This window comes from Desmodus rotundus, chromosome 9, assembly GCF_022682495.2.
Source record: "Desmodus rotundus isolate HL8 chromosome 9, HLdesRot8A.1, whole genome shotgun sequence".
NCBI classification, from domain to species: Eukaryota; Metazoa; Chordata; class Mammalia; order Chiroptera; family Phyllostomidae; genus Desmodus; species Desmodus rotundus.
In genome coordinates, this window is record NC_071395.1 from 43,305,266 (window position 1) to 43,332,241 (window position 26,976).

The window sequence follows — 26,976 nt, forward strand, 5'->3', positions numbered from 1 at the left end:
AAATAAAAAGAAATAAAGACTGTCTAAGGAGAAATTCTCAAAAAATCCTAAATAAGGAAATGTCTTGAACTGATAAGAGAAGAAAAAGGTTGAAGATAAAAGGTTAATATACAAAAGGCAATTATTGATTTCTGTAGATCTCCAAAAATAAATAAACTGATCTTTGACAAAGAGCTAAAGGCAATTCAATGGGAAAACATAGTCTTTACAACAAACAGTGCAAGAAAAACTGTACACCCATAAGCAAAAAAAACCCAAAACAAAAAAAACCCCTATAAACAGATTTTACATCTTTCACAAAAATGAACTCAAAATGGGTCATAGATTTAGTAAAAAATGTCAAACTACAAAACTTCTAGAAGATAACATAGGAGAAAATCTAGATGACTGTGGTTTGGTGGTTAATTTTAAGATACAGCAACAAAAGCAAGATCCCAGATAGAAAAAAATGATTAGCTTGACTACAATAAAATGAAAAACTCCTGCTCAGCAAAACACTGTATTAAGAGAATGAAAATACAAACCACAGACTGTCAGAAAACCTTTGGAAATCACTTAATGTCTTTATGAACTAACAGTTACAAAATGCAAAATAAAAAATTTCAAATCTCTTGCTAACTAAAAAAAATATGTGGTATTATAGTTTGTCCTTTCCCTATATTTCACACCAGGGGTATTTCTAGGACTAAGTAGCATATTATACTGCATTAAGGTTTGAGTTTAGCTCCCAAATGTAGTAGGATTTTAAAGATTTGCATGAGCTTTCAGTAGTTTTCCTCACATCAATTAAAATAGGAATTCAATTGCTCTTGCCTTTTTTAAAGTTCTCTAGGGACACATACATATAAAAACTGATGTGAGCCCTGGCTGGACTGGCTCAGTGGAGTGCCGGCCTGTGAACCAAAGGGTCATTGGTTTGATTCCCAGTCAGGGCACATGCCTGGGTTGTGGACCAGGTCCCCAGTTGGGGGTGTGTGAGAGGCAACCACACATTGATGTTTCTCTTCCTCCCTTTCTCCCTCCCTTCTCCTCTCTCTAAAAATAAATAACTAAAAAATTTTTAAAAACTGATGTGAGAGAGAAAAACATGCATGAGAATTTAAGTACATTCACCTCAAATCTTAAAGTTCTCTTACCTAAATAGAAAAAAAAAACCCACTCTATTTTCATGCTTTCCTCACCTTGTACCTCTCTATCATACTACAGTTTCAGAGCCCAAGTGCTCAGGGAAACTGGAGCCAAAGGGCTGCACTATTCAGTGGATAAAGGATCCAAAGGAAAGAAACACAATATTGGAATCAGCTCAGATGATCAGCTCAGCTTCCCACAGGACAGGACAGCCACTTTCAGAAGGTTCCACATTCTAGACTCTCCAGATTGAGACAGAACCCCTGAATGGGACAGTGCCTGGGGACAAAGGAGAGGGACACCTGAGCAGCCCCAGGAGTAAACTCTGGGAACTCCAACTTCCTTCCTTCCCCCAGGGAATAATGGAAACACTCCCTCTCTTGGGCTTCATCTCAGTGAGGAAACACTTGGCTGGATTCAGTGTCAGGTTCTCACCCAAATGAACTCCAAATTCTCAGACCCTAGCCGAGGTCACAGACTCCTGACTTTCACAGACTTTCTCAATGTGCATGAATTACACTGAGTGCACTCACAATGTGGATACAGAATTCCAACCTATGTCTAGAAATAGGCCCAGGGGAGTCACAACTAAAACCTCAGAAAGAGCATCATCCCCCTCCCCCATGTGCACGTGCACCCCAGCTTTCCAGGGCTGCAGCTTCTCAGTGTACAGGCTCCTTCCATGGGGGTTGTGAGCACGTAAGACACCTGCAGAGGGAGGCTCCCCAGAAAGAACAACTGGGCCTTCCAGTACTTCCCTGTGCAGGCCCAGGAGGGTCTTGCTGTTCACTGACCACAGGCCTCTGTTCCTCAATGGAGTAGCTTTGTGCAATCACCAATATTTTAAAGGGCACAAACCCAGTGTTTGAACAATCCATAAATAAAGATACATTTTAAAGGTAACAAATCCAAAGATGAGTAACAGATCACCCAGGCAAGTCTGCCAAGAGGAATCTCCACCCAAACATCCAAAGGACTTCCTTCCCATAGGCTAGCTGTCTGTGCCCAGGAATGATACTGGCAGGTCGGGTACAAGTATTTTATAGGACGTATTTCCAAGTGGTTATTCACTACTTTTCACTTGTGTAAAATATCCACAAACAAAAGATAAACCTGAAAGGTTTTCTTAGGCTCCGCCAAGGAAGAAATGCCAATCAGCCACAAAATTAGGCAGTACAGAGCTTTATTGGGGTTTGCGCACCCGGGGAGAGGTTCCCTGGTCCGCAGAGCGGGGCTGGGGAAGTTGCGCCCAAGCAGGGAATATAGCAGGGTTTTATGCACCAAATTCTGGTTGGCTCTCTTCGTGGGGGCTAGGGATTGGTCTCTTTAAACCAGATGGCAATCTATCATTGGTGGTTCCCTGGCTTGATGTCAGCCATCTCTTCCTCACTGTAGTTCGGCTGCCTTTTTGTCCTAAGGGGAAGGCAGAGCCCTCCTTTTGGGAATTACAGTTGTTAGAGGTGGAAAGAGCCTAGGCGTTTCTCAATTGAAGAGAGGTCAGTTAGTGAGAAGGGGACATGGACCTGAACAACACCCTCTGCTCCTGCCACTTCCCAGAGGGGACAAATATGGGAATCTAGGGGCTCTAGATTCAGGCGAGAGCGGGAGTGTGAGCTGACTGGGGAGGAAAGGTCTTCAGAGGGAGGGGAAGAATCTGGCTGAGAGTGGAGGACCGGAGCTGGAGTAGCCGGTCGCCGGGAGCTGATGATGAGGAGGAGGAGAAGTAAGATCTTCAGGAGAATCAGAAAAGGAGGAAGGGGGTTCTGGGGCAGTTGGCTTAGGAGGCCATAGGGGTCAGAGTTCCCTCCGGCCAGGAGAACCTGAGCTGTGGAGCACTGGGCACACAGATCAGGGCGGGAGCACAAGGCCCAAAAGCCCTGAATGTATGGGACCTCAGACATTTGCCAGTCCGTCTGCAAAAATTATCTAGGTCAGTAAGGGTAACGAAATCGAAAGTACCTTCAGGAGTCCAGGTTTCACGATTATCGAGCTGATGTAACGGCCAGGCCGTAGTGGATAGAAAAATCAGTCGTTCTCGCTTGAGGCCAGGATCAATAGCTGGCAAATTTTTCAGGAGGCACCCTAGAGGTGACTTAGGGTCTGGTTTGGATTCTTGTCCCCCCATTCCTGGTCCCTCGAGGATCAGCAAGTGGGAATCAGCATCCCTCAACCCAAGTTGCTGATCCGGTCAGGTAAAAATGAGGATCTAGGCCCAGGGAGGACTCGTCCGGTGCCTAGAGCCCCTCAGCGGAGGGAGAGCAGCCTCTCCCGGAAGGGTCACCCCAACACAGCGCTGCGATTTGGTGGGAGAGCAGTCTCTCCTAGCAGACAGGGCCCAGGATCAGTGTTTGGGGACCAGAAATGTAAGGGCAATGGCACATACCCTGGTTTTTAGACCGGACTGGTGGGGTGGCCGCAAGGCCTCCACGGGGAGTGGGGAGAGGAGTGGTCTTCAGCAGACAACAACTCCTCCCGGGTTTCAGCACCAAATGAAAGGTTTTCTTAGGCTCCGCCGAGGAAGAAATGCCACAAAATTAGGCCACACACAGCTTTATTGGGGTTTGCACACCGGGGCAAAGGTTCCCTGGTGTGCAGAGCGGGGCTGGGGAAGTGGCACTCAGGCAGGGAATATGGCGGGGTTTATGCACCAAATTCTTGTTGGCTCTCTTCGTGGGGGCTAGGGATTGGTCTCTTTAAACCAGGTGGCAATCTATCATTGGTGGTTCCCTGGTTTGACGTCAGCTGTCTCTTCCGGGTTGTAGTTCGGCTGCCATTGTGTCCTACCCCACCCATCCTGACAAAACCCTATTAAAAGGGCCATTCATTGACTATGGAAAAATGATAAACAGTTAAAATACGGATCTGCTTGGAATGCACTTAAGGAAGAGGAACATTTGATTTTGAAATGCACTCAAGAAGACGAATAGTTGATTTTGACGCTTGAATTGGAGAGGGGAAGTTGATGTTTGTAAATTCGGGGAGGGCTTTGGAAATTTAGACAGTCTACCCCTTTTAGGGAGATATTGGGGTGGGAGTAGGGTTGTGGATTTGAGACCCTGCTTCCCAAACATCTGGAAAACGCAGGAGAAAACGGGCGCCCCCTGGGCGGGGTAAGGAGGTACTGGGAGCCCCACAGATCAGTTCCTCCCATCATGGAACCTAATAAATGTCACGATTGTTCTCTGATGACCCTCCTCGTGGGCGACGCAGGGCTAACGGGGCAGAGCTGCCCAGAAGGCACTGGGGCTGAAATCGCTGCGCAGTGAGGGGACTAGACACCCAGTGTCCGGCTGCTGGCCCAGCACCCCATGATGTGTGCAGGAGGGGGCAGAGGTTCGAGGGACAGCTTCGCAGGCCCTGGACTTGACCTTGGTGAGAAGGGGTCCCACTAAAGCAGGTTACAACCAGCACCTCGTCCCAGTCTCTGTACCCCGGCCCCGCACACTCACCATTTTTAGGTTTCCTGGGTCCCCTGGCGTCCTCCCTACGATTCCTGGTAACGGTGCAGATCCCAACGCGACAGCGCCTGCAGAAAAGAAACCTAGGGCCTTTGAAGGTGGCCGACGCAGAGCTCCACGAAGGCGAGAGCAAGCAGGATGTCCGGGCTAGTGGAGGGCCGTCGCCCCACCCACCTGCCCTCGGGCCACGCCTGATTGGACAGTTTGAAAGGCCCTGTTCTTTCACGCCTGAGTGATAGCTGGACAGGGCTTCGGAGAAGGCCCATGGGAACTTGTCCTTGGCGAGACTTTTGTGTTGGAAGTAAGACTGCGAGGCACTGAAATCCTTTGAATTTCCAAAAATGCAAATAAAATTTTGGCAATAATAACGTTGAATGGTTATTATTATTAGAAATTAATTTCAGGGAAAATGTGACAAGAAGAGAGTTTTCCCCCACATATCCTCAAAATTCTTGCAGTTCTATAACTGATATCCCTTTGCATGTAATGACCATCTAATAGAAATGATGCATAATTTGCAAGTTTAAATATTGAAAGTATGAAATCATTTCTTGGTGTCATTATGTAATTATTTATAATGATGCAATTTTTGTACGACGACTCCCTTGATTTTTTTTTTAAACTTTTCATTCTCTTCACTTATTTCTTCCGCTCTCTCACCACCAGACCACGGCAACCACCAGTCTGTTCTAGGTATCCATGAGTTTTGTTTTAGTTTGTTTGCATTTTTAAAGTTTCCACCTATAAGGAAGAGTATGAGGTATTTTTACTCTTTCACTTAGTGTAAGGCCTTCAGGTCCATGCATGGTGTCACAAATGGCAAGATTTCAGTCCATCTTATGGCTGAATACTTTTCCTTTGTACATAAAAATACCCCATTTTAAAAATTGATTGCTCAGAGAAAGAGGAAGGGAGTGATAGAGTAAGAGAAGAAAGGGAAGAAAATATTGATTTATTGTTCCACTTATTTATGCACTGATTGCTTGATTCTTGTATGTGTCATGCCCAGGGATTAAACCGCAGCTTTGTGCTCTAACCAACTGAGCTACTGGCCAGGGAGCACATCTTCTTTATCTATTCGTCCGTCGATGCACACTTAGCTTGTTTCCATATCTTGGCTATTGTAAATAATGCAGTAGTGAACATAGGGACATATATATCATTTTGAATTCTCATTTTCTTCAAATAAATACCCAAAAGTGGAATTGCCGAATCATATGGTAGCTCTATTCTTTAAAAAAAAGAGAGATATTTATTATTTATTTTTAGAGTGAGGGGAAGGAGGAAGAAAGAGGGAGAGAAACATCAATGTATGGTTGCCTCTTGTACACCCCCACTCGGGACCTGGCCCACAGCCCAGGCATGTGCCCTGACTGGGAATCGAACCAGTGGTCTTTCAGTTCACAGGCTGGTGCTCAACCCACTGAACCATACCAACCAGGGCTGGTAGCTCTATTCTTAATTCTTTGAATAACATCCATACTTTTTTCCATAGTAGCTGCACCAATTTACATTCCCACCAACAGTGCAGAAAGATTTTGTTTTTTCCACATTCTCACCAACACTTGTTATATCATACTTGTAGATGTTTATTAAATTTTAAAAAATGTCTTGCAGTTTTCAGAGTATTTATTTTCTACATTTATTAAATATTATTCCTACTTCACCTCATTTGATTCTGTTGCAAATAGATTTCTCTTTAAAAAACATTTTACTTAATTACTTTTTATTGTCTTTAGAGAGAGGAAGGGAGAGAAAGAGAAAAAAACATCTATGTGAGAGAGAAACATTGATGGGTTGCCTCCTGTATGCAATATGTAGAAAAAGTTTATTTTTATTTTACTTTTTAAAAAATGTATTGACTTGAGAGAGGGAAGACAATTTTTAATATACTGATCTTGTCTCATACAAATTTGCTGTCCTCAATTTTCAGTTCTAATAGATATTTTCAGTGTATTCCTTAGTTTTCTACATACAAGTTAAGTCATATTTAAGTTAAGATAGTTTTACCTTTTCTATTTAATGTGACTCATTTTATTTCCTTTTTTTGGCCAAATTGTCCTGGCTAAAATCCCTAGTACATTGCCAAATAGAAGTGGGAAGAGCTGGCATCATTTCCCCCCACCCCCCCTCATTTTCAGGAGAGAACACCCATCATTCTACCATTAAATATAGTATTAGCTGTGGATGTCTCACATTTGTTCATTATCGGGTTCAGGAAATTTTCTTTTCATCTGGTTTGCTGAATATTTCATAAAAGGATGTTGGATTTGGTCAGGTATTTCCTCTGAATTTCTTGAGGTGATCATGCCATTTTTGATTTTACAATATTAATCTGATGTAGTACATTAGTTGACTTTGAGAAGTTAACCCAACCCTGCATGCCTGGAATAAATCTCACTCGGTCATGGTGCATAATTCTTAGAGTTCTTCCATCTTAGAATTTACAAGTAGCCTCCTTTGTGTGAGATGTGGGAGCGAGCAGTGAAGAACACAAGGTCAGATTTTGAAACCACCACCCAGGGAGAGACAGATGTATGGGGCCTTTGAGTCCTGGATCTTTCGTTCCAGTTTTCAGATTCTTTGTCCTTCCAGTCAAGACTGTCGCATAACCACCACCAAATATTTAATCGACACTTTCATGGAGGTGCAGGTTTCCACTGCTGTTTTCTCAAGATCCACATGAAAGGTCCCTCAGAGTTTGGGGTTTTCTGTAAGCCCTCTTGTGTCCACCAGGAAAGTGAGTCAGACTTCATGCTCCTGTCTCATTCCCGTCTTCTCACGATTATATCCCTATAGGATCTGATTTGTATAGGAAACACCTTATGCTGTGAACAGTGCTGTCGATGGGCTTTCCTGACTCACCAGGACGTTTACAATGTTGCCGCCTCTGCTGCCTGTGCAGGGGCTGCCTTGACCAGGGGCTTCCATGTGACATCCAGCACCGCCCTCCTGTCGGGAGGCTGTTCGTGTTGCCTGTTACTTGTAGCTGCCTGTAATCCCTCAGTATGTTTACACTTATGTTTGATTGCACATGATTAAAAGTATGTGCGGTTTTGGTCAGAATAATGCTTCTGTAGTTGTTTCGTAGAAATTTTTTATCAACCATTTTCTAAGCTGTTGTATACCACCAAATAATAGTTTTTCATTTCCCGAGAGGATATATGAAAGTGTCCCCCTGTGGATATCTGGATAAACTGTGGTTCTCCTCGTTTAGTGATTCTACCTTGAGTCAACTTTATCACGTGCAGTCAGGTTCAGGTAATTTCCCCCCGGGCATATTTTACTCTTTATTCTTTTATAGTTATAATTTTTGTTATGAAAGTCTTTGATTCTTAGTAACCAAAAATTTCAATCATGGTTTTTCAGTGCCTTCTAGCCAGTGACCTGCAGATCATACCTGTAGCCAATGGAGTAACGAATTCCAATAACGACTGTGACCGCAAGACGCACCTGACTGAGGGGCATGACATAAAAGTTGCTCGGAACTGTTGTGGGAGTTTCACTTGTGCTAGATGACGTGATGACTATGGAAGTCGTCAAGACGTTTCTGTGTATTGAACATATCCGGTGGTAACCTTAGTGTTTCCTAGAAGACAAAACCAACGTAGTGGAGCTAAACTTACTCTGTAAGAAGCCCCAGTCACTCATTAGTAAGAAGAAGCCTACAAGTTTAGGTAAATTTTCAGGGTACACAATTCTAGCACAGGAGAAAGAGTCCAACCAGGACTTCCTTGGTAAAAGGCTACACTCGATGCTGATTTTGCAACGTCCCGTGTTATGTCACGCACTTTGGAGTTGACACACCCAATTTCGCACAAACAAGACACTGGGATTTGGATGTGAGGCATGAAACAAACAAGGTCTTCCAATCCTGGTGCTTATGCTTTTGTGAGAATAGAGAGGAGAACAGCCAATTGTAAAGCTTTGTTTCATAACATGGTAATAAGAGATTTGGAGGAAAGTAAAAGATGACACGTGACATAATAGGGAGTCAGGGGTGCATATATCCTTACATGATGGTGTAGCCTCGTGAGTAAGGAGGTCCTCATTAACCACTTGTATTCCCACAATGTAAAAAATGTTAAACACTTTCAGGAACTGCTAGGGTGTGAAAGTAAGTAGAAGGTGGCAATACATAATGCCCTGCTCTTTGATAAACAATAATGATTCCCAATAAAGATACAGACATGGTCTGTTACCATTTTTGCCATCACTGCATATTTTCTATATGGAATATGTGGTTGTGACTTTGGACATTGTTATCTGGGACTCGAGGCTTTGTATTGATTTCAATCACAAATATTTGCGGTGTACTTTTACATTTAACATTGTCTGAAAGGATTTTTCATTCATCTTCAAACTTGCAAATGTTGAAGTGTTTGGCATTTTTGTTTTGCTGCTCTACCCACAGAGTGACACAAACCATGGAGTCCTCCCAATTGGAGAGTTACATCCTTCCCCACTGCTCCAGCCCCTCCCGAGTTTATTCTACAGCAGGGACCCCACACCCAGGATGGGTTCAGAGATAAAAAGGGATCTAGGTATATGAGACCCTGAGCTAGGGATGAGATCATGCACCTTGGGGGTCTTCAAAGGGTCCTTGCAGGGTGATAAGAAGAGCAGATGTTCAGTAAATAGAAGTTTGCCCTGCTATACAGGTAGGTCAAAAAGAGGTTACCGCTGATAATCTTTTATTATGGCCAAGGCCCCTAATTCAAGTTCTTCTGGGTAGTTAAAGGGAGGCGCAGAAGCTTCTCTTGAACCTGCTGGTAAAATTGTGTTTAGCTCAAAGTAACTTGCATACCACTGAGGCACAACTTGGGAAGGCTCGTGCTGAACCCACACAGGATGGTGCACTCTGGGAAAAGATGTGTACACACTCGAGCCTCGCTGTTATGTCATATGTCATTTTTATCTCGTCTTCAAAGCCCTGATTTCCATCTTACGAACAAAAGCTCTGCTCTCAAATGCCTTCTATGAATGCTGGATTGCTCTGGCTGTCACCGTGCTTGAAGTGACCACAGGATCTCAGCACCAAAAAGGGACAAAAAATACTCTGGAACCCACTTCAGATTTCAACCAAGGCCCCAGGGTAATCTATTCTATAGTATCGATCTTAATACGGCTTGTGAAGAAATAAACTTGTTTCTGCTTCACACAAAGGAGTCTGTCCTTGTCAATGAACCATTTGTCTTAATTTCCTAATAAAAGGTGAATTGGGCTGCTTGGCAGTGCTTGACTTTCGCATCCTGGTGATGAATCTGAGCACCTTACTGCCTGCCGCTGTGAAGTTAGACAATTCGTGTAGCTCCCCTAAGTCTCGGTTGCCTCGGTCAGCAGATGAGGTCACAGTAGTGCTTCCATGGTTAGAAGTCTGAGAAGATGAAATGAAATGAGCCAATCCACCCATGGTGCTGAGTGCCTTACAGTTCCTGTAAGAATCACTGTTCCTTTCTCATTGTCATTATCATTTTAGACTGAAAAGCAGAACAACTCTCAATGGAATCTACAACATTCATAGGAATCTTGAAATGTGAGAAACTGGCCTGTAAAACTGCAGAGAAGTAACGCTTTTAATAAAGTTCCGCGATGACTGCTTTGTTTTCATTATGGGTGTCTATTTTCCATACTTCCAAATCTTTAACATAAATGCTGAGATGATTACTTAAAGTAATTCATGCCTTCCCCACAAGATAGAAAACTTTGGTTGATTCTTTCTCCCACCACTACCTCAAACTTTATGTTAATATTTTAGACCATGAGAAAAAAGTATTTTTAAGTACAAACACAAATCTTGATGCTTTGCCACTTACACTTAATTCATGCTTTCAACCACAGAAAGGATCAATTTCTTCCTTATTCTTTTTCAGAGCCAAGAGCACCTTCCAGAACTTTGGGCAATTTATTCCCTTACAGTCACTTTCCAAGATCACAAGGAAAAAGCCTCCCTCTCTGCTGCGGTCCAGCTGCAGCAGGGTCTAGGGGTTCCTGAAAGGTGGGTAAGGCATCGGTGATGGGAGACAGATGACATCACGCCTCAGAGGACAGTGAAGCTCTGTTCCATTTATTGCAAGTACAAGCAGGTTTTTTTATTTTCATTTTAGGCACTGATTAACATTTGCGGTTAGGCAAAGCAGAAAAATTTACTCAGATATTAGATAATTAAAAATAGCTGTATGTACAGAGTTTGAATGTCTTATTGTTTATTAAAGTTCTCAGAATTTGTCATGGGGTATAAGGATACGCTAGATTGAGTAGAGGTTATGGGAAATTTATTATAAGGCCTTTGTGATGTCTAACTTAGCTATCTATCTTTTCTGTCTAAAATGTTTTTCTATGTACTATGGACTCTGACTCCCTGGTAATTGTTTCTCCGTGCTTAGTTTGTAATAGCTAACCAGCTTCTCTTAGTTCTTTGCCTGTCTAATTCTAATTGATATATATTTTTCTATTCAAGGTAAAGGAGGGGCTGTTCTCCACCAACTTTTAGACATTCAGGGGCTATTTCATCAGAGGGGATAATTTCTTACTCAGGTATATAAACACATTGTTTAAACAACTTGGGCATGATTCAGTAGTCTGGGGAGAACTAGTTGTCCCTTCAGAAGTTCCCTCAAGGTTCGAGCCTCTTTCTCCTTATGGCCTGTTCTCATGGGAATCAAGGTTCAAAGTAAGACCACAAATATTATCAACAAGGAAGTTACTAAGAGCAATCCCAGGAAAATTACCACCCGTCTTTGTATGCTACGTTCTCCTCCAGAAAGATGGATTCCTTGAATTCCCTCTTTCCATGTCCAGACCTTGTCAGACAACATGGTTGGAAGAGGACGTGGCACCTCTCCATGCATACAAGGGACTCCCTGAGCTCCTTCAGCGGGGCACTTTGCCTGAGAAGACCATCTTGTAAGACATCTTGAGTTCTCATGGGTTTCCTGTGGCGCAGGTGGATGCACCAACACTGGAATTGTATTCTGGCCCTTGTATTCCCATGATGAAAACCACAGGAAACACCTCATCTTACCAAACACAATTTTAAGATATCATATCTACAGTGATGACCATAGTGATTACAGGACTTTTTTATTTTTTTGAGAATTTTTATAAGCGTTTATTTGAGCCAAACTGAGGACAGTGTGGGAAAGCAAGATTTCAAATGTTGCTAAAGAACCTGTGACAAGCAGAACAATTCATGGCCATCAGTGCAGGAAGTACATCAGCATTTTCTGCCCAGGTAGGGCCACGACTGGACTGTTCAATTCCCACAGGTGCAAATGGAAGTGGGATGCGGAAGGGCAGGGATGAAAGGTGGTTTCCTCAGCAGCATGTTTCTGAAGTTCAACAGTGTGAGAGAGGAGACCAGACTTACGCATCTTCCCCAGTGAACACACATTCTTAGTACAGAAGGTCCTTTATTTGAAGCAAAGATGAAGAGTTAGGAGACAACAAAACAAAGCAACAGGAAAAACCAGAAGTATCCCAGACATTAGAAAATCTGACTAATTTCTAGAAAAAACTGCTTCGGGGATATTGTTTTCCTGATAGCTGTGAAAAGAAAAAAAGTATGAAGCAGAAATCTCTTCTCCGTTTGCCAATTCTTTATGCCAAATATCCACAGACTTTCCTTCCCACCGTGCAGGGTGACTGGTGATGCTGCTGCTCCCGGCGGCGGCCCACCGTGTGTGACGAGTACTGGCTGCAGCCTGAGCCCTCCTTGTCTCTCTCTCCACTGAGATCACCTGAGGCTCTTTGGCTCTGTGCCTCGGGCTCCATGTGTCCGATGGCCTCCAGGGTTTCTTCTGTGTCCCCAGGCATGATGAGTTATTGCTGCAGTTTGGGTGGACTTGGTCTCAGAGGATACTAAGGGCGAGCGTTCCTCCAGGAATGGAGAGGAGATGGCCGGAAACGGTTCCTGTGCCTACTGTATGGAGAGGGTGCCTGGCAGGGGGGATGCCATCGTTGTCGGAGGAAACATTATGCTAGCATCACACACTCACCTATTGGGGATAATTATTTAGACGGAACCCAGTTTTCTGGTAAATCTCATTATTTAGGGATCAAATAGTGTAACAGCAAGTAAGGGGTGGCTGAGGACCTCGGAGAGTGCTTGAGTCACCATTGAGAAAACATAACCACCTGTTTGTATTCTCTTGCACAGGAAATGTTTTCATGTCAGAAACACTCCGTAAATACCCAAAGTCATATATTCCCCCAGAAATGATGGCTTGTTCGTGGGTTCCGGACTTTTCCGGAATCTGAGTGACGTTCTGGAAGGCTCCCCACGGATCGCATCCCTGGTATCTGAGCCTGTGCACCGTTTTGGCAAAACCGCAAGTCAGACCCCAAATGCTAACAAAGATCGAATGGAGTCATATTAATTATTGCATGCAGTGAGGTGCCTTTTAGTGTCTGTGTCTGCAACGAAGGATCACAGTTGCCTGGTGGACTTTCAGCACTTCGTTTTCAGTGCAAAGGTACCTGCAGGGGATGAGTTCTGGCCGTTGGGGCTCTGGCGGCTGCAACTCCAGCACTGGGGGCGTTGCCTTGGGAACTGTCCGTCAGCTCAGGAGCTGCTGGGGCGGGTGGGTGGGGCTACGCTCCGCTGCCACCCGGAAGTCCTGCTGGTTCTCTACACGCTCTGTATTGCTTCTCTCTCGCCCTTGGAACCCCACATTCTCTGCTCATCTGTCGAGCTGTGATCTGTACTGGTTGTGACAGTTGTAGGAAGGACTCACGGAGACTCGGAAAACCTAGAAATGGTGAGTGTGCGGCCGGGTGCTGATCCCGGGAGGAGGGGCTGGTCGCATCGCCCTGGCAGGACAGTCTTTCCAAGGCGCGTCTGGAGTCTGCGGATCCAAGGCCCTTGGGGACTGGCCTGAAACTTCAGACCCCTCAGGTGCTCAGTGTGGCAGCTGAACCGGCAGCCGTGACTCCGGGCTTCTGGTCTGTCCCTGTTCGCGGAGTGTTCGGCCCCAGTGTCTCTGCACAGCTCTGCACCCGTATCGCCGCGTCTCCCCACTTGGCGCGGTGACCACGGGGAGGGTTATTGAAGAAAGTCTTACTGGGTAACTCCCCCCCTACTTTTTAAGTAGAAAGAGTACACTTTAAAATAAAGACTAAACGTATAGTATAATAAATACATAAGGTAGTAAATAAGTCATTCTTCTTTCTCAAGATTACCATGGCTATTCGATGTCTTTTGTGGTTCCATATAAATTTTTGGAATATTTGTTCTAGTTCTGTGAATATGCCATTGATATCTTGATAGGATATTTGTTGAATCTCTTATTGCTTTGGGTAGTATTGACATTTTAATGTTATTAATTCTTTCTAGCCATACATTAAATATTATTTTGTATTAAGTTTCAGGTGTAGAACTTACTGGTTAGACAAAACTTTACAAAGTGCTTCCTCTGATATTTCCAGGACCCTCCCGGCACTTGTGCATTTAGTGGTCATGTGCCAATTCAACATTAAATATTGTGAATTTCAATGAAGGCCCTTGCTAATACCAAGTCTTAGGCTGTTTCTCAAGGTCAAGGCCCGGGTTATCGTGCTACAGTGCTGCCAGAAAAACTTACTTTATGTGATGTTATCATTTTAGTGTATATGTCTATGTGTCCTAAAAACTGGTATGAAGTGACCCTGAGGCTCACAAATACAGGAATTTTGCAGAGGTCTAAATTGCCCTGCCTTCCTCATTCCTAAGCTCCTAACATTGGTAACTTTCTAGCTCCATGAAGTGAGACAGACGAAAGAAGGTCAAATGGAGTCAGTAATAAATATTATATAAACAAAATATAATTCATACTCCTCCATAACAATCTTTTCACTTGGCCAAGTGGATCTGACTACTTCGAATGTCTGGAGTACTTCAGCACAATATGGCCAGCTGCATTTTGTTACAAGTGGAATTTCCACAGACCTCCTGGTCTCTTGTGTTTGGTGATAAGAATAGACGAAATAGCTTCCAGGTCTTTATTTCGTTCATATTCATTAAAACTTTATGCAGATGGGACAGTGTGCTTCATGCGGTGCTGCATCGTATGGTGGTATGAAAGGAGATGAGAGTTTTCTCACAAGGAATTGATGTGCTTAAACTGGAAGTATTTTTGTCTGTATAGAATTTCTTCAAAGAGCTCTGTGCCCTGACATTAGAGAGCAGTGAAGACTTGAAGTGATCACAGTAAAAATGTAACATAAATTAAATGTGTTTCCTGAGGAAGTGAGTTGTGGCTAATAAGTACTAGTCTCACAACCAAGTCATGGAATAAATGTTGGGGACCACGTGTCCTATGCGAACTTGTATGATTTGTGTATAGATCCCCAGTGCTGTCTGTCTCACCCACCCTCCTGTGTACACATGTGTGGGATGTTCTAGGACTCTGTGGCCTTGGAGGATGTTAACGTGAAGTTCACCATGGAGGAGTGGGCTATCCTGAATCCGACCCAGAAGAAACTGTACAGAGATGTGATGCAGGAAACCTTCAGGAACCTGGCTTCCGTAGGTAGTGATGACAACTTCTTACTTACCTTTTAGTCAGTTAGAAGACTAGTGTTGCTTGCTCATCAATGCTGTTTCAAGAAGTGAAATGTGGAAGGAAAATACATAGATAACTAAATTAGGCATGATCACAGCTCACTGTGGACCTAAAATCTAACCATTTTTCATACTCTTTAATAATTTATGTTTTTTTTTTCTAGCATGTATTTTAGAAGAAAAATGGGAAGACCATGACAGTGAAGATCAGTTTGAAAAATGTGGGACAAATCTTGGGTGAGTCACCCTGACATGAGAAAGCAGTGTCCCACCAGAGAATCTTATTATGTCATCAAATTTAAAAAAGAGGCAAAGGAATCATACCAGCCCAGCTTCCAATTTATTGATTCGTAGAATACTTTCATCAAAATATTTTTCGCAAATGTGACCTAGATGTTCAGTGTCTAAAAAATAAGTAAGTATACTTGGAAACAGTACATAGAAACAGCACTAGTGAATATTACTGTTTTTGTAATCTCTATGATCAAGCCCAATTTCAGAGCTATTAGTATAGCCACTTCAAACAGTAAGTATGTGCAGAAACCCTACACTTTCCTTGAAGTGGTAAAAATGTCATACTATTAATAAATATAAAATCATTAACAAAAAAGTATTAATAATATGCTTTTATTTTTATGGCAGTCATATGGTAGAGAGACTCTATAAAAGGAAAGAAGGTAGTCAATATAGAGAAACCTTCAGCCAGATTCTAAATTATAATGAAAAGAAGAAAATTGCTACTAAAACAAATTACCTAAATCCAGGTTGTGTGCACAAGTCTTCATGCATCTTTTATCCTTTACTAGCCACACAAGATCGCTCGTTGGAGCCAAACTATACCAGTGTCGGGAATATGAAGAGGAGCCTTATAAATGTAGGGAATGTGGGAAAGCTTTCAAGCGTCGCAGATATGTTCGAGTGCATGAAAAGAAACACCGCGCAGAAAAGCCCTATGAATGTACAAAATGTGGTAAAGCCTACAGGTATTCAAGTAACTTACACAGACATGCAGAAATTCATACTCGAGAGAAACCCTATGAGTGTAAGAAGTGTAACAAAGCCTGGAGTACACTCACCACATATAAAAGACACATGATCAAGCACGTTAGATGTGGACCTTTTAAATGTAAGGAGTGTGGGAAAGATTTCAGTTGTCTAAGAAACTTTGAAAGTCATGAAATGACACACAGGGGAGAAGAGCCCTATTATTGTAAGGAATGTGGTAAAGGCTTCAGTTTACTCAGTTATCTTATAAAACATAGAAGATCTCATGATGGAAAGAAGCCTTATAAATGTAAGGAATGTGCTAAAGGTTTCCGTTATCCCAATTTACTTAGAAATCATGAAAAAACCCATATTGCGGAGAGACCCTATGAATGTAAGCAATGTGGGAAAGCCTTTAGGAGTCCCAGCTACTGCCGAATACATGAAAAAACACACAGTGGAGAAAAGCCCTACAAATGCACAGAATGTGGTAAAGCCTTCAGTTTACTTATATATCTTAGTAGACATAAAAAAATTCATGATGGAAAGAAGCCTCATGAATGTAAGGAATGTGGTAAAGCTTTTCTTTATTCCACTTTTCTTAGAATTCATGAAAAAACTCATACTGAGGAGAAACCCTATCGATGTAAGCAATGTGGGAAAGCCTTCCGGAGCCCCAGTTACTGTCGATTACATGAAAAAATACACAGTGGAGAAAAGCCCTACAAATGTATAAAATGTGGTAAAGCCTTTGGTTACCCAAGTAGTTACCGTAAACATGTGAGAACACGTTGTAGAAATGAGCCCTGTTAATGGAAAGAATGTGGGAGAACCTGCATTTATCACTCAGCTCTGCAATCACGTGTGATAGTGCAGATTGGAGATGGGCCTGTAAATGTAAGGGCTGTTAGAAAGCATATCTTCCAGTTTAGTATGAAGAGTGAAAGAACTGTCAGTGTAAGGGTTGTAGGAAAACTTTCCTTCGTCCCAGTTCTTTAGGAAATCAGGAAAGAACTCATACCTAAGAGAAAGCCTACGCATATGAGGAAGATGTAAGAATGCCCATTGGAGAGCCGTCGTATACATGTAAAGAACACAGAAAAGCCTTCAGCTGTCCCATTTCCTTGGAAAGCCGTGACAGAAACTTCAAGTAGAGAGAATTCTACTGAATGTAAACAATGTAGGAAAACCTTCACTTTGTCTCACATCCCCACAACACCATGTGAGAATGTACACTGGGTAGATACAGTACAACTGAAAATGAAGACAAAGTTTTCATAAATACTTTCAGAGTAGCTCGAAACTGCACTGGGAGGAAATCACATTACAGAAACTACTACATGTAAGATTGGTGCAAATTAATTCATAGCATGAAAGAAATATAAATGTTTAGCCACACACGGTCATTGTGACTGACTCATTCTTACAGTGATTTTCTGTAGTATGGAGTCCACTTACTTTTGCAAGTATGCATTGAGGTATTAATTCTGTAGATTCTCTGTAAGCAAGAGTTTCTAAGTTGAATAGGTATTTTTTCCCTTCCGGTCAGTTAAACATTTTGTATTTCTATATTGAAGTCTGTTAGATCTATGAGTGAATGGAAGTGTTTACTAATATGCAAGTAGGTTCAATTTTTTTGTAATTTTTAAGTGTTCTGCAAATCAAGGAACATTTAAAAAATGATGGTTTGGAGTTTGTTCATATTTTCCATCTGGCTTCCTGTAGCAAGTATTGAATGAATATGCCTTACCCATATATATATATATATATTCACTCTTAACAGAAAAGTGCCTTTTCATTGGCCTGAAGAGCTTTACTCCATTTTCTTGTCAATAAATGTTTTTTAATTATTCAATGACACTTGACATTCAGTATTATTTTATTCAATAAATATTTGCCACATATTTGTCAGTGTGCCAAGTTTGTTACAGAGTATAGTCCCATGTGAATTATTTTCATCTCTTGTCCCTTGCTTTTTGTCCTTGCTTCTGGCTGGGATTTGGACTATGAAGCCTGCATTTAGAAGAGAATACCTGTAACAGGACAATAAAATCTAGTCTTGGAGATGACACTTCCTGACTCTGTTATATGACATGTGTAATGCTGTGACCTACATTTTCTACAATCTATTGCCTTTATGTTTGCATGTTGGAAACCAGCAAGGCCTAACCTACATGAAACTTGAATGCAGAAGTGAAATAGGATTAGACTGGGTTTGAAGCCACTTGTATAAAAGGAGACAGACAGAAGCATGGAGCTTTCGTGTGTGTTTGTTTCCCTCAACCTCTGCCCTGCCAACAAGAATATCCTCTCATCCACCACCGACTTGCCTGACTTCCATTGGATCTCAGGAGTAAGCTTTACAGTTGTTCAGAATTCAACATTAAGCATGCAGCATAGGCTGGACTTCCCTGCAAGTCCATTTGAGCCCACCAGGCTGCAAATGTTGACTGTGGTGGTTGAGACTTTTCTGAAGGGCACACCACTCTTTTTTAGATTGTATGTGTGTTAGGTCTACTTTGACGAGTGATCACCTTGTTCTGTTAATACCACCATTGACTCTGTGATTCCGATTCCACTGTGACATCTACAGTGGTGCAGTGCAGAAGGACTACGAAACAGTTTGTTCTCCTACCACACTGTGCAGTGACTTCTATGAGCCAGTCCTTCTGTGTGAGAATCAGTCCTTTCTCCATTTCAGGCAGATTCCGGATGTTTGCGGTTACTGGCAGCTAAACAATCTCAGTGATTTCAATGATCTTTGGTTTATGTGATTAAACTTGTGCATTTTTCCTCTAGTAAATGCTTCTGTACTTTCTGAAGAAATATGAACTTTTTCCTAAGCACTCTTATGCTAAGAATTATTACTGTGTTTTTTATTTCCTGAGGTTATATATTTTATAAAAAAAATTTTCTTGTATTTATTAGGGTGACATTGGTTAATAGGATCATGTAAGTTTCAAGTGTACATTTCTGTGATACTGGATCTATATTTCAAGCTGTGTGCCCACCACCTAAAGTCTAATCATCCCTGTCACCACACATCTGGCGGCCTCCACTCCCCACCCCCTTCCCTCTAACATCCTTTGCTTTGCTGTCTGTGTCTGCAATGTTCAGGTTTATGTCCCACATATGAGTGAAATCATATGGTTCTTAGCTCTTTCTGACTGACTTATTTTACTCAGCATAGTATTCTCAAGGTCCATCCACATTGTCACAACTGGCAGTATTTTGTCTTTTCTTATGGCAGAGTAGTATTCCATTGTGTATAGGAACCATGGCCTCTCTCTAACGGCACTTTGGTTGTCTCCGTGTCTTGGCTACTGTGAATAATGCTGCAGTTAACATAGGGGTGCATATATCTTTGTGAATACATGTTTTCGAGTAGATACCCAGGAGAGGGATTGCTGAGTCATATGGTAACTCTCTTCTTAATTTTTGAGGTACCGCCAGACTTTTCCATAGGGGCTGTAGCAGTCTACAACCCCCCAGCAGTGAATGAGGGTCTCCTTTGCTCTACAACCTCTCCAACATTTACGAATTATCTTGTTGATAACAGCCATTCTAACAGTTGTGAGGTGGTATCTCATTGGAGCTTTGATTTGCATTTTCCTAATAGCTAGTGAGGTTGAACACCTTTTCATATGTCTGTTGGCCAAGTGTATGTCTTCTTGGGAGAGGTGTTTGTTCAGGTCCTGTGCCCATTTTTAAACTGGATTCTTTTTTGTTGTTGAGTTGTATGAGCTATTTTATATTTTGGATATTAAACTTTTGTTGGAGCTGTTGTTTGCAAATACCATCTTCCATTCAGTCAGCTGCCTCTTTGTTTTGTTGTTGGTTTCTTTTGCTATGTAGAAACTGTTTTAGTTTGATATAGTCACATTCATTTATTTATTTATGCCTTTATTTCCCTTACCTTTGAGGTCAAATTTATAAAATGTTCTCTATGACCAAGGTCCATAAGTTTAGTACCTGTGGGTTTTTTTATGTACTTTATTGCTTCAGATCTTGTATTTAGGTCTTTGATCCACTTTGAATTAATTTTTGTGCATAAGGACAAACTAATTTTTTTTTTTTTTTTGCATGTGGCTTTCCAATTTTCCCAGCACCATGTATTGGAGAGATTTTCTTTTCTCCATTGTGTATTTTGGCTCCTTTGTTGAAAATTATCTGTCCATATACATGTGGACAGATATATATCTGGGCTTTCAACTCCGTTTCATTGATCTCTGTGTTTTTCTGCCAATGGCATGATGCTTTGATTATTGTGGCTCTGTAGTATAATTTGAAGTCAGGTAATGTGAAACCTCTAGCTTTGTTTTTTTTCTCAGAATTGCTTTGTCTATTCAAGGCCTTCTGTGATTCCATATAAATGTGATGATTTTTTTGTTCTATTTCTTTTAAAAATGACATTAGAATTTTGATTGGGATTGCATTAAATCTGTATAATGCTTTGGGTAATGCCATTTTAACTTTGTTCTTGTAATTCATGGACACAGAGTATCTTTCTGTTTCACTGTGTCTTTTTCTTTTTTTTTAGCATTTTTTCTTTATCTTTTTAAAATATATTTATTGATTATGCTATTACAGTTGTCCCATTCCCCCCCACCCCGCTCCACTCCATCCTGCCCACCCCCTCCCTCCCACATCCCCCCCCTATAGTTCATGTCCATGGGTCATCCTTGTAAGTTCTTTGGCTTCTACATTTTCTACACTATTCTTACCCTCCCCCTGTCTATTTTCCACCTATCACCTATGCTACTTATTCTCTGTACCTTTCCCCCCCTCTCCCCCTCCCACTCCCCTATTGACAACCCTCCATGTGATCTCCATCTCTATGGTTCTGTTCCTATTCTAGTTGTTTGCCTAGTTTGCTCTTGTTTTTGTTTTAGGTGTGGTCATTAATAACTGAGTTTGCTGTCATTTTTACTGTTCATATTTTTTATCTTCTTTTTCTTAGGTAAGTCCCTTTAACATTTCATATAATAAGGGCTTGGTGATGATGAACTCCTTTAACTTGACCTTATCTGAGAAGCACTTTATCTGCCCTTTCATTCTAAATGATAGCTTTGCCGGATACAGGAATCTTGGATGTAGGCCCTTGCCTTTCATGACTTAGAATACTTCTTGCCAGCCCCTTCTTACCTGTAAGGTCTCTTTGGAGAAATCAGCTGACAGTCTTATGGGAAGTCCTTTGTAGGTAACTGTCTCCTTTTCTCTTGCTGCTTCTAAGATTCTCTCCTTCTGTTTCATCTTGGGTAATGTAATTATGATGTGCCTTGGTGTGTTCCTCCTTGGGTCCAGCTTCTTTGGCACTCTCTGAGCTTCCTGGACTTCCTGGAAGTCTATTTCCTTTGCCAGATGAGGGAAGTTCTCCTTCATTATTTGTTCAAATAAGTTTTCAATTTTTTGTTCTTCCTCTTCTCCTTCTGGCACCCCTATAATTCGGATGTTGGAACGTTTCAAGATGTCCTGGTGGTTCCTAAGCCTCTCCTCATTTTTCCGAATTCTTGTTTCTTCATTCTTTTCTGGTTGGATGTTTCTTTCTTCCTTCTGGTCCACATCGTTGATTTGAGTCCCAGTTTCCTTTGCATCACTATTGGTTCTCTGTACATTTTCCTTTGTTTCTCTTAGCATAGGCTTCATTTTTTCATCTGTTTTTCGAACAGATTCAACCAATTCTGTGAGCGTCTTGATAACCAGTGTTTTGAACTGTGCATCTGATAGGTTAGCTATCTTCCTCGCTTAGATGTATTTTTTCTGGAGCTTTGAAGTGTTCTGTCATTTGGGCCATTTTTTTTTTTTTTTTTTTGTCTTTCGTCTGTTACTTAAAGGGGTGGAGCCTTAGGTGTTCACCAGGGCGGGTAACGCTGGTCACTGTGCTGTGATGCTGTACGTGAGGGAGGGGCTGAGAGGGAGCAATGGCGCCCACTGGTTCCCGAGTGGGTGGGCTTGTGCATACCCTAGGCCCCTGTGGGTCTCTCCAACGACCTCTCCTGTGAGGCTGGGAGTCTCTCCCGCTGCTGCCCCAACCCCCACGGGGGTCCTCAATCAGAGGTTTGAGGCTTTATTTCCCCGAGCTGGAGCCCTGGGTTACGTGGTCTGCTTCGCTCCCTGCCATTTGTCTGGTTTATCTGTGCGCGAATGTGGGGCCATAGGGTCCGCTAGTGGTCAGACTGCCTGGCCCGGTTGTCCCACACTCCGCCAGTCTCGGTCCCGCCACAGCAACGCGAGTCCTCTCCGCCCCGGTGCCCGTCTCTGCTCCTCCTACCGGTCTGGATGAATGTTTATTTTTTATTTCCTTGGTGTCGGACTTCCTTGTCGTTCGATTTTCTGTCAGTTCTGGTTGTGCGAGGAGGTGCAGTGTGTCTACCTACGCCGCCATCTTGGTTCTTCACTGTGTCTTTTTCAATCTTTTTAAATAATGCTTTGTAGTTTTTAATGTATAGGTCTTTCACATCCTTTGTTAACTTTATTCCTAGGTATTTTTTTCTTTTGGTTGCAATTGCAAAAAAAAAAAAGGAATTAAAAAAAATTTTCCTTTTCTCAAGTGTTATTGTTAGTATTCAGGAAAGCAGTGGATTTTTGTACATTGATTTTTGTATCCTGCAAATTACTGTAATTGTTTATTGTTTCTAATAGTTTTTTGGGGTTTTTTGGTGATGTCTTTAGGGCTTCCTATGTACAGAATCATGTCAGCTTAGATGTGTCTCTTGAAGTTTCATATGGTTGGGTTTTGTTTTGTGATCCAATTTGCTACTCTGTACCTCTGTATTGGTGAATTCAGTCTATTTACATTTAGGGTAATTATTGATGTATGAAGATGTCCCATAGCCATTTTATTCTTTGTTTACTGGTAGGTTTGTGCTTCTATTGGTTCTTTTCTTTTGTGTTTCTATCAGTTGTTTTTGTTTGGTGGTTATTTTAAAAATTGTATTGATTATGCTATTACAGTTGTCCCAATTTTTCCCCCTTGTTCCCCTCCACCAAGCAACTCCGACTCCCTCAGGCAATCCCCACACCATTGTTCATGTCCATGCATAAGTTCTTTGTTTACTCTATTTCCTATACTGTGCTTTACATCCCCATGGCTATTCTGTAACTATCTCTTTGTACTTCTTAATTCCTACACCTCTTCACCCATTCTCCCACACCTCCCTCCCATCTGGTAAACATCAAAATGGTCTCTGTATCCATGATATTGTCTCTGTTCTTCTTGTTTGCTTAGTTTGTTTTTAGATTCAATTGTCGATAGATATGTATTTATTGCCATTTTATTGTTCATATTTTTTATCTTCTTTTTCTTAAATAAGTCCCTTAAACATTTCATATAATAATGGCTTGATGATGATGAACTCCTTTAGTTTTTTCTCATCTGGAAAGCTGTTTGTTGGCCCTTCGAGTCTAAATATCTTTTCTAGGTAGAGCAATCTTGGTTGTAGGTCCCTGTCTTTGAGGCTGTAGGTCGATGACTTTGAATATTTCTTGCCAATCCCATCTTACCTGCAAAATTTCTTTTGAGGAATCAGCTGAAAGTCTTATGGGAATTCTCCTGAAGGTAACTAACTGCTTTTCTCTTGCTGCTTTTAAGATTCTTTATCTTTAACCTTTAGCATTTTAATTATGATGTGTCTTGCAGTATTCCTTTTTACATCCATCTTGTCTGAGACCCTCTGTGCTTCCTGGACTTGCATATCCAGTTCCTTCATCAAAGTAGGCAAGTTTTCTTCCATTATTTTTTCGAATAGATTTCTAATTTCTTGCTCTTTCTCTTCTCATTCTGGCACCCCTATGATGCTAATGTTGGACCTTTTGAAGTTGTCCCAGAGGCTGCTTACAATATGCTCATTTTAAAAAAATTCCTTTTTCTTCTTTTTGTTCTGATTGCTTGTTTTCTGCTTCCTTATATTCCAAATCATTGGTTTGATTCTTAGTTTCATCCATTCTATTGTTGTTTCCTTGTAAATTTTTCTTTATTTTAATTAGTGTATCCTTCATTTCTGACTGGATCTTTTTTTATGCTATTGAGGTCCTCACTAAGTTCCTTGAGCATCCTTATAAACAGTGTTTTGAACTCTGCATCTGATAGATTATCTCCATTTTGTTTAGCTCTTTTTTTGGAGTTTTGATCTATTCTTTCACTTGGGCCATGTTTCTTTGTTTCCTCATTTTGTCAGCCTCCGTGTGTTTGTTTCTATGTATTAGGTAGAGCTCCTATGACTCCGTGTCTTGGTAGCAGAGCCTAATGTAGTAGGTGTCCTGTAGGGTCCAGTGGCACAGTCTCCCCTATCACCCGAGCTGGGTACTTGAAGTTTGCCCTCTGTGTGGGCTGAGTACATCCTGCTCTTGTAGTTGAGCCTTGATTGCTGTTGGCAGGTCAATTGGAGGGATTTACCTAGGCCAGTCAGCTGGAAGGACTGTCTGTGACCACCAACCTCCGTCCTTTGTGGAGGATCAGCTGTGCAGGGTCAGGGTGGTAGTGCTCTTACATGGTCTGTGCTGTCCACTGTGTGTGCAGGCTCTGAGGTTTCCTGGCTGGTGCAGGCCAATGTCAGCCTCCCACCTGTTTTGCCCCAGGCCACTGTGCATGAGCTTTAAAGCAATCTGAGATGGCTGGTACTTGTGCTGGACTTGGAGATTCCCAGGTGAAATCCAACTATAAATCTAGGCTGGTTGCTGCTAGTATTGGGCCTGGGGCCATTTAGCAAGAGGTCTGGGGGCCAGGGGCTCACTGAGGCTGGATGTTACTTGTTTGAAAGAATTTAGGAAGTTGTGAAGCATGAGCCAAGACCAGCCATTCATATGGAAAAGCAGCTTGGGTGGTCTCATAAGTTGGGTGGGAGGAGTCTCTGGGGATCTCCAGGGTGGGGCAAATAGTATTAGCCAGATGATGGAGACTCAGATATGGCTCTGTGGCTCTATGTGGGGAGGGTTCAGAAAAGGGACAATGGCCTCTGTCTGCCTTTCTGTCTGAGAAAAAGCTTTCCCCCAGCTCTTGCCTTGATGCCATACATTTCACTTTCTCCCTGAATGCCACTGGTGCCTTTCAAACTGCTACCCACCCTAGTACTGCAGCTCAGAGGGAGTGAGTCTGAGTAAATTTGTTTGTGGGTTCTTTAAGAGGAACTGCTCGAGACTCCAGAAATTTCTTCCACTGACTCAATCCCTGCTGGTTTTTGCAGCTAGAAGTTATGAGGACAGCACTTCCTGGCACTGGAACACTGGGCTAGGGGGTCTAGTGTGGGGTTGGGACTCCTTGCTCCCGAGGTAACCCTCACTGATTTTTATCCACCACATGTGGATGTGGGACCAGCCTGTTCCATGTCTCCACCCCTCCTACCAGTCTTGGATGGATGTGGTTTCTTTAATTCCATAGTTGTCAACTTGATTTCTTACTGTTCTGAGTGATGGCTGTTCTATATTTTAGTTGTAATTTTGATGTGGTTGTATGAGGAGATGATCTGTGTTTACCTATGCCGCCATCTTGACTCGAAGAGTTATTCCATACTTCCTTCCTCTGTTTCCCCTTTTTGTAAGCTATGTGTCTCAGTTTTGGGGCTTATGTGTGTTTACCATTATGTGTGTTTCTTTTTAGTAAAAAGAAAGCGGCATATATACAGTAGCTTTTTTCCTTTTCAGTGCATCTGATCTCCATCTTCCTTTGCTGTTTCAGACCTTTACCCCCCCCCTTTTGTTTTTGTTATTGCAAATTATCCCTATTTATGCTGTACTTTTTTTTTTTTTTTCATCTTACTCTTAATTTCGTGAACTTTTGCTTTTTGTTTCAGGTATAATAACCCTCTTGAATATTTCCTGCAGTGGGAGTCTTCTGGCAATTTCCTCAGCTTCTGTATGTCTGGGATAGTCCTTATTTCTCCTTCAGATCTAAAGAATAACTCTGCTGGATATATTATTCTTGGCTGATGGTTTCTCTCTTTCAGTACTTAGAATATTTGGTTCTACTCTCTTCTGGCTCAGTAGAGTTTCTGCTGAGAAGTGTGATGATAACCTGATGGGCTTTCCTTTGTAGGTCACTTCCTTCTTTTCCCTGGCTGCTTTGAGAATTTTTTCTTTGTTATTAGTTTTTGACAGTTTTAATACAATGTGCTGTGGAGAGAGTCTTTTTAGATTAAAAGGTAACCAGGTGTTCTGTTTGCTTCTTGGATTTGAGGATCTAGTTCTTTCCATAGGTTTTGAAAGTTCTCATCCACTATTTGTTTTCTCCTTCTTTTCTTCTTCTGGTATGCCTATTACTCTTATATTGCTTTTTCCTTTGGAGTCAGATAGTTCTCATAGAGCTCTTTCTTTCTTTCTTTTCTTCTTTCTTTCTTTTTAATGTTTGGATCTCTCTCTTCTTCCCTTTGTATCATTTCTAGATTCCTATCCTCAATATCACTAATTCTTTCCTCCATCTGGTCAGCTCTATTTCCTGTGCTCAGAAGATCATTTCTAATGTCTTTTTTAAAGTTTCTATCTCTTTGGTAGAGTACACATTTTGTTCATTAATTTTTTTTCTGAGTGCATTAAATTTCCTGTCTATATTTCCTTGCATCTCATTGAGTATTTTCAGAACTGCAATCTGGAACTCTCTGTCATTTATATAACACATTTACATGAGTTCCTGTTTGCTTTCTGGGGGTTTTTCATTTTCTTTCTGAGCTGCCTCACTTCCTTGGTTAGTCATGGTATTTGATGAGCTCATTTTCTGTCTAGACATCTATGTATTGGCACTTCATGAGCAGATTTCTATGAAGAGGTCTTTTTACTGTTTTCCAGTAAGTGCAACTGAATCACAAATTTTTCAGTTCTGAAATCCCAAAGCTGACCTCTGGCTGCTGTCCCAGGATGGTTGGAGGTGGGGCTTGT

General features: G+C 41.9%; 1 protein-coding gene across 1 annotated transcript; it reads left to right on the plus strand.

Annotated features, from left to right (window-relative positions):
* The first annotated feature begins 13,206 nt into the window (after positions 1-13,206).
* LOC112301371 (zinc finger protein 490) lies at positions 13,207-17,965 on the plus strand. Its single transcript, XM_024556813.4, has 4 exons — positions 13,207-13,345; positions 14,968-15,094; positions 15,291-15,363; positions 15,933-17,965. Exons 1-4 carry the CDS (start codon positions 13,343-13,345, stop codon positions 16,921-16,923), a joined length of 1,194 nt encoding a protein of 397 aa, XP_024412581.2. The 5' UTR covers positions 13,207-13,342; the 3' UTR covers positions 16,924-17,965.
* Positions 17,966-26,976: the final 9,011 nt, after the last annotated feature.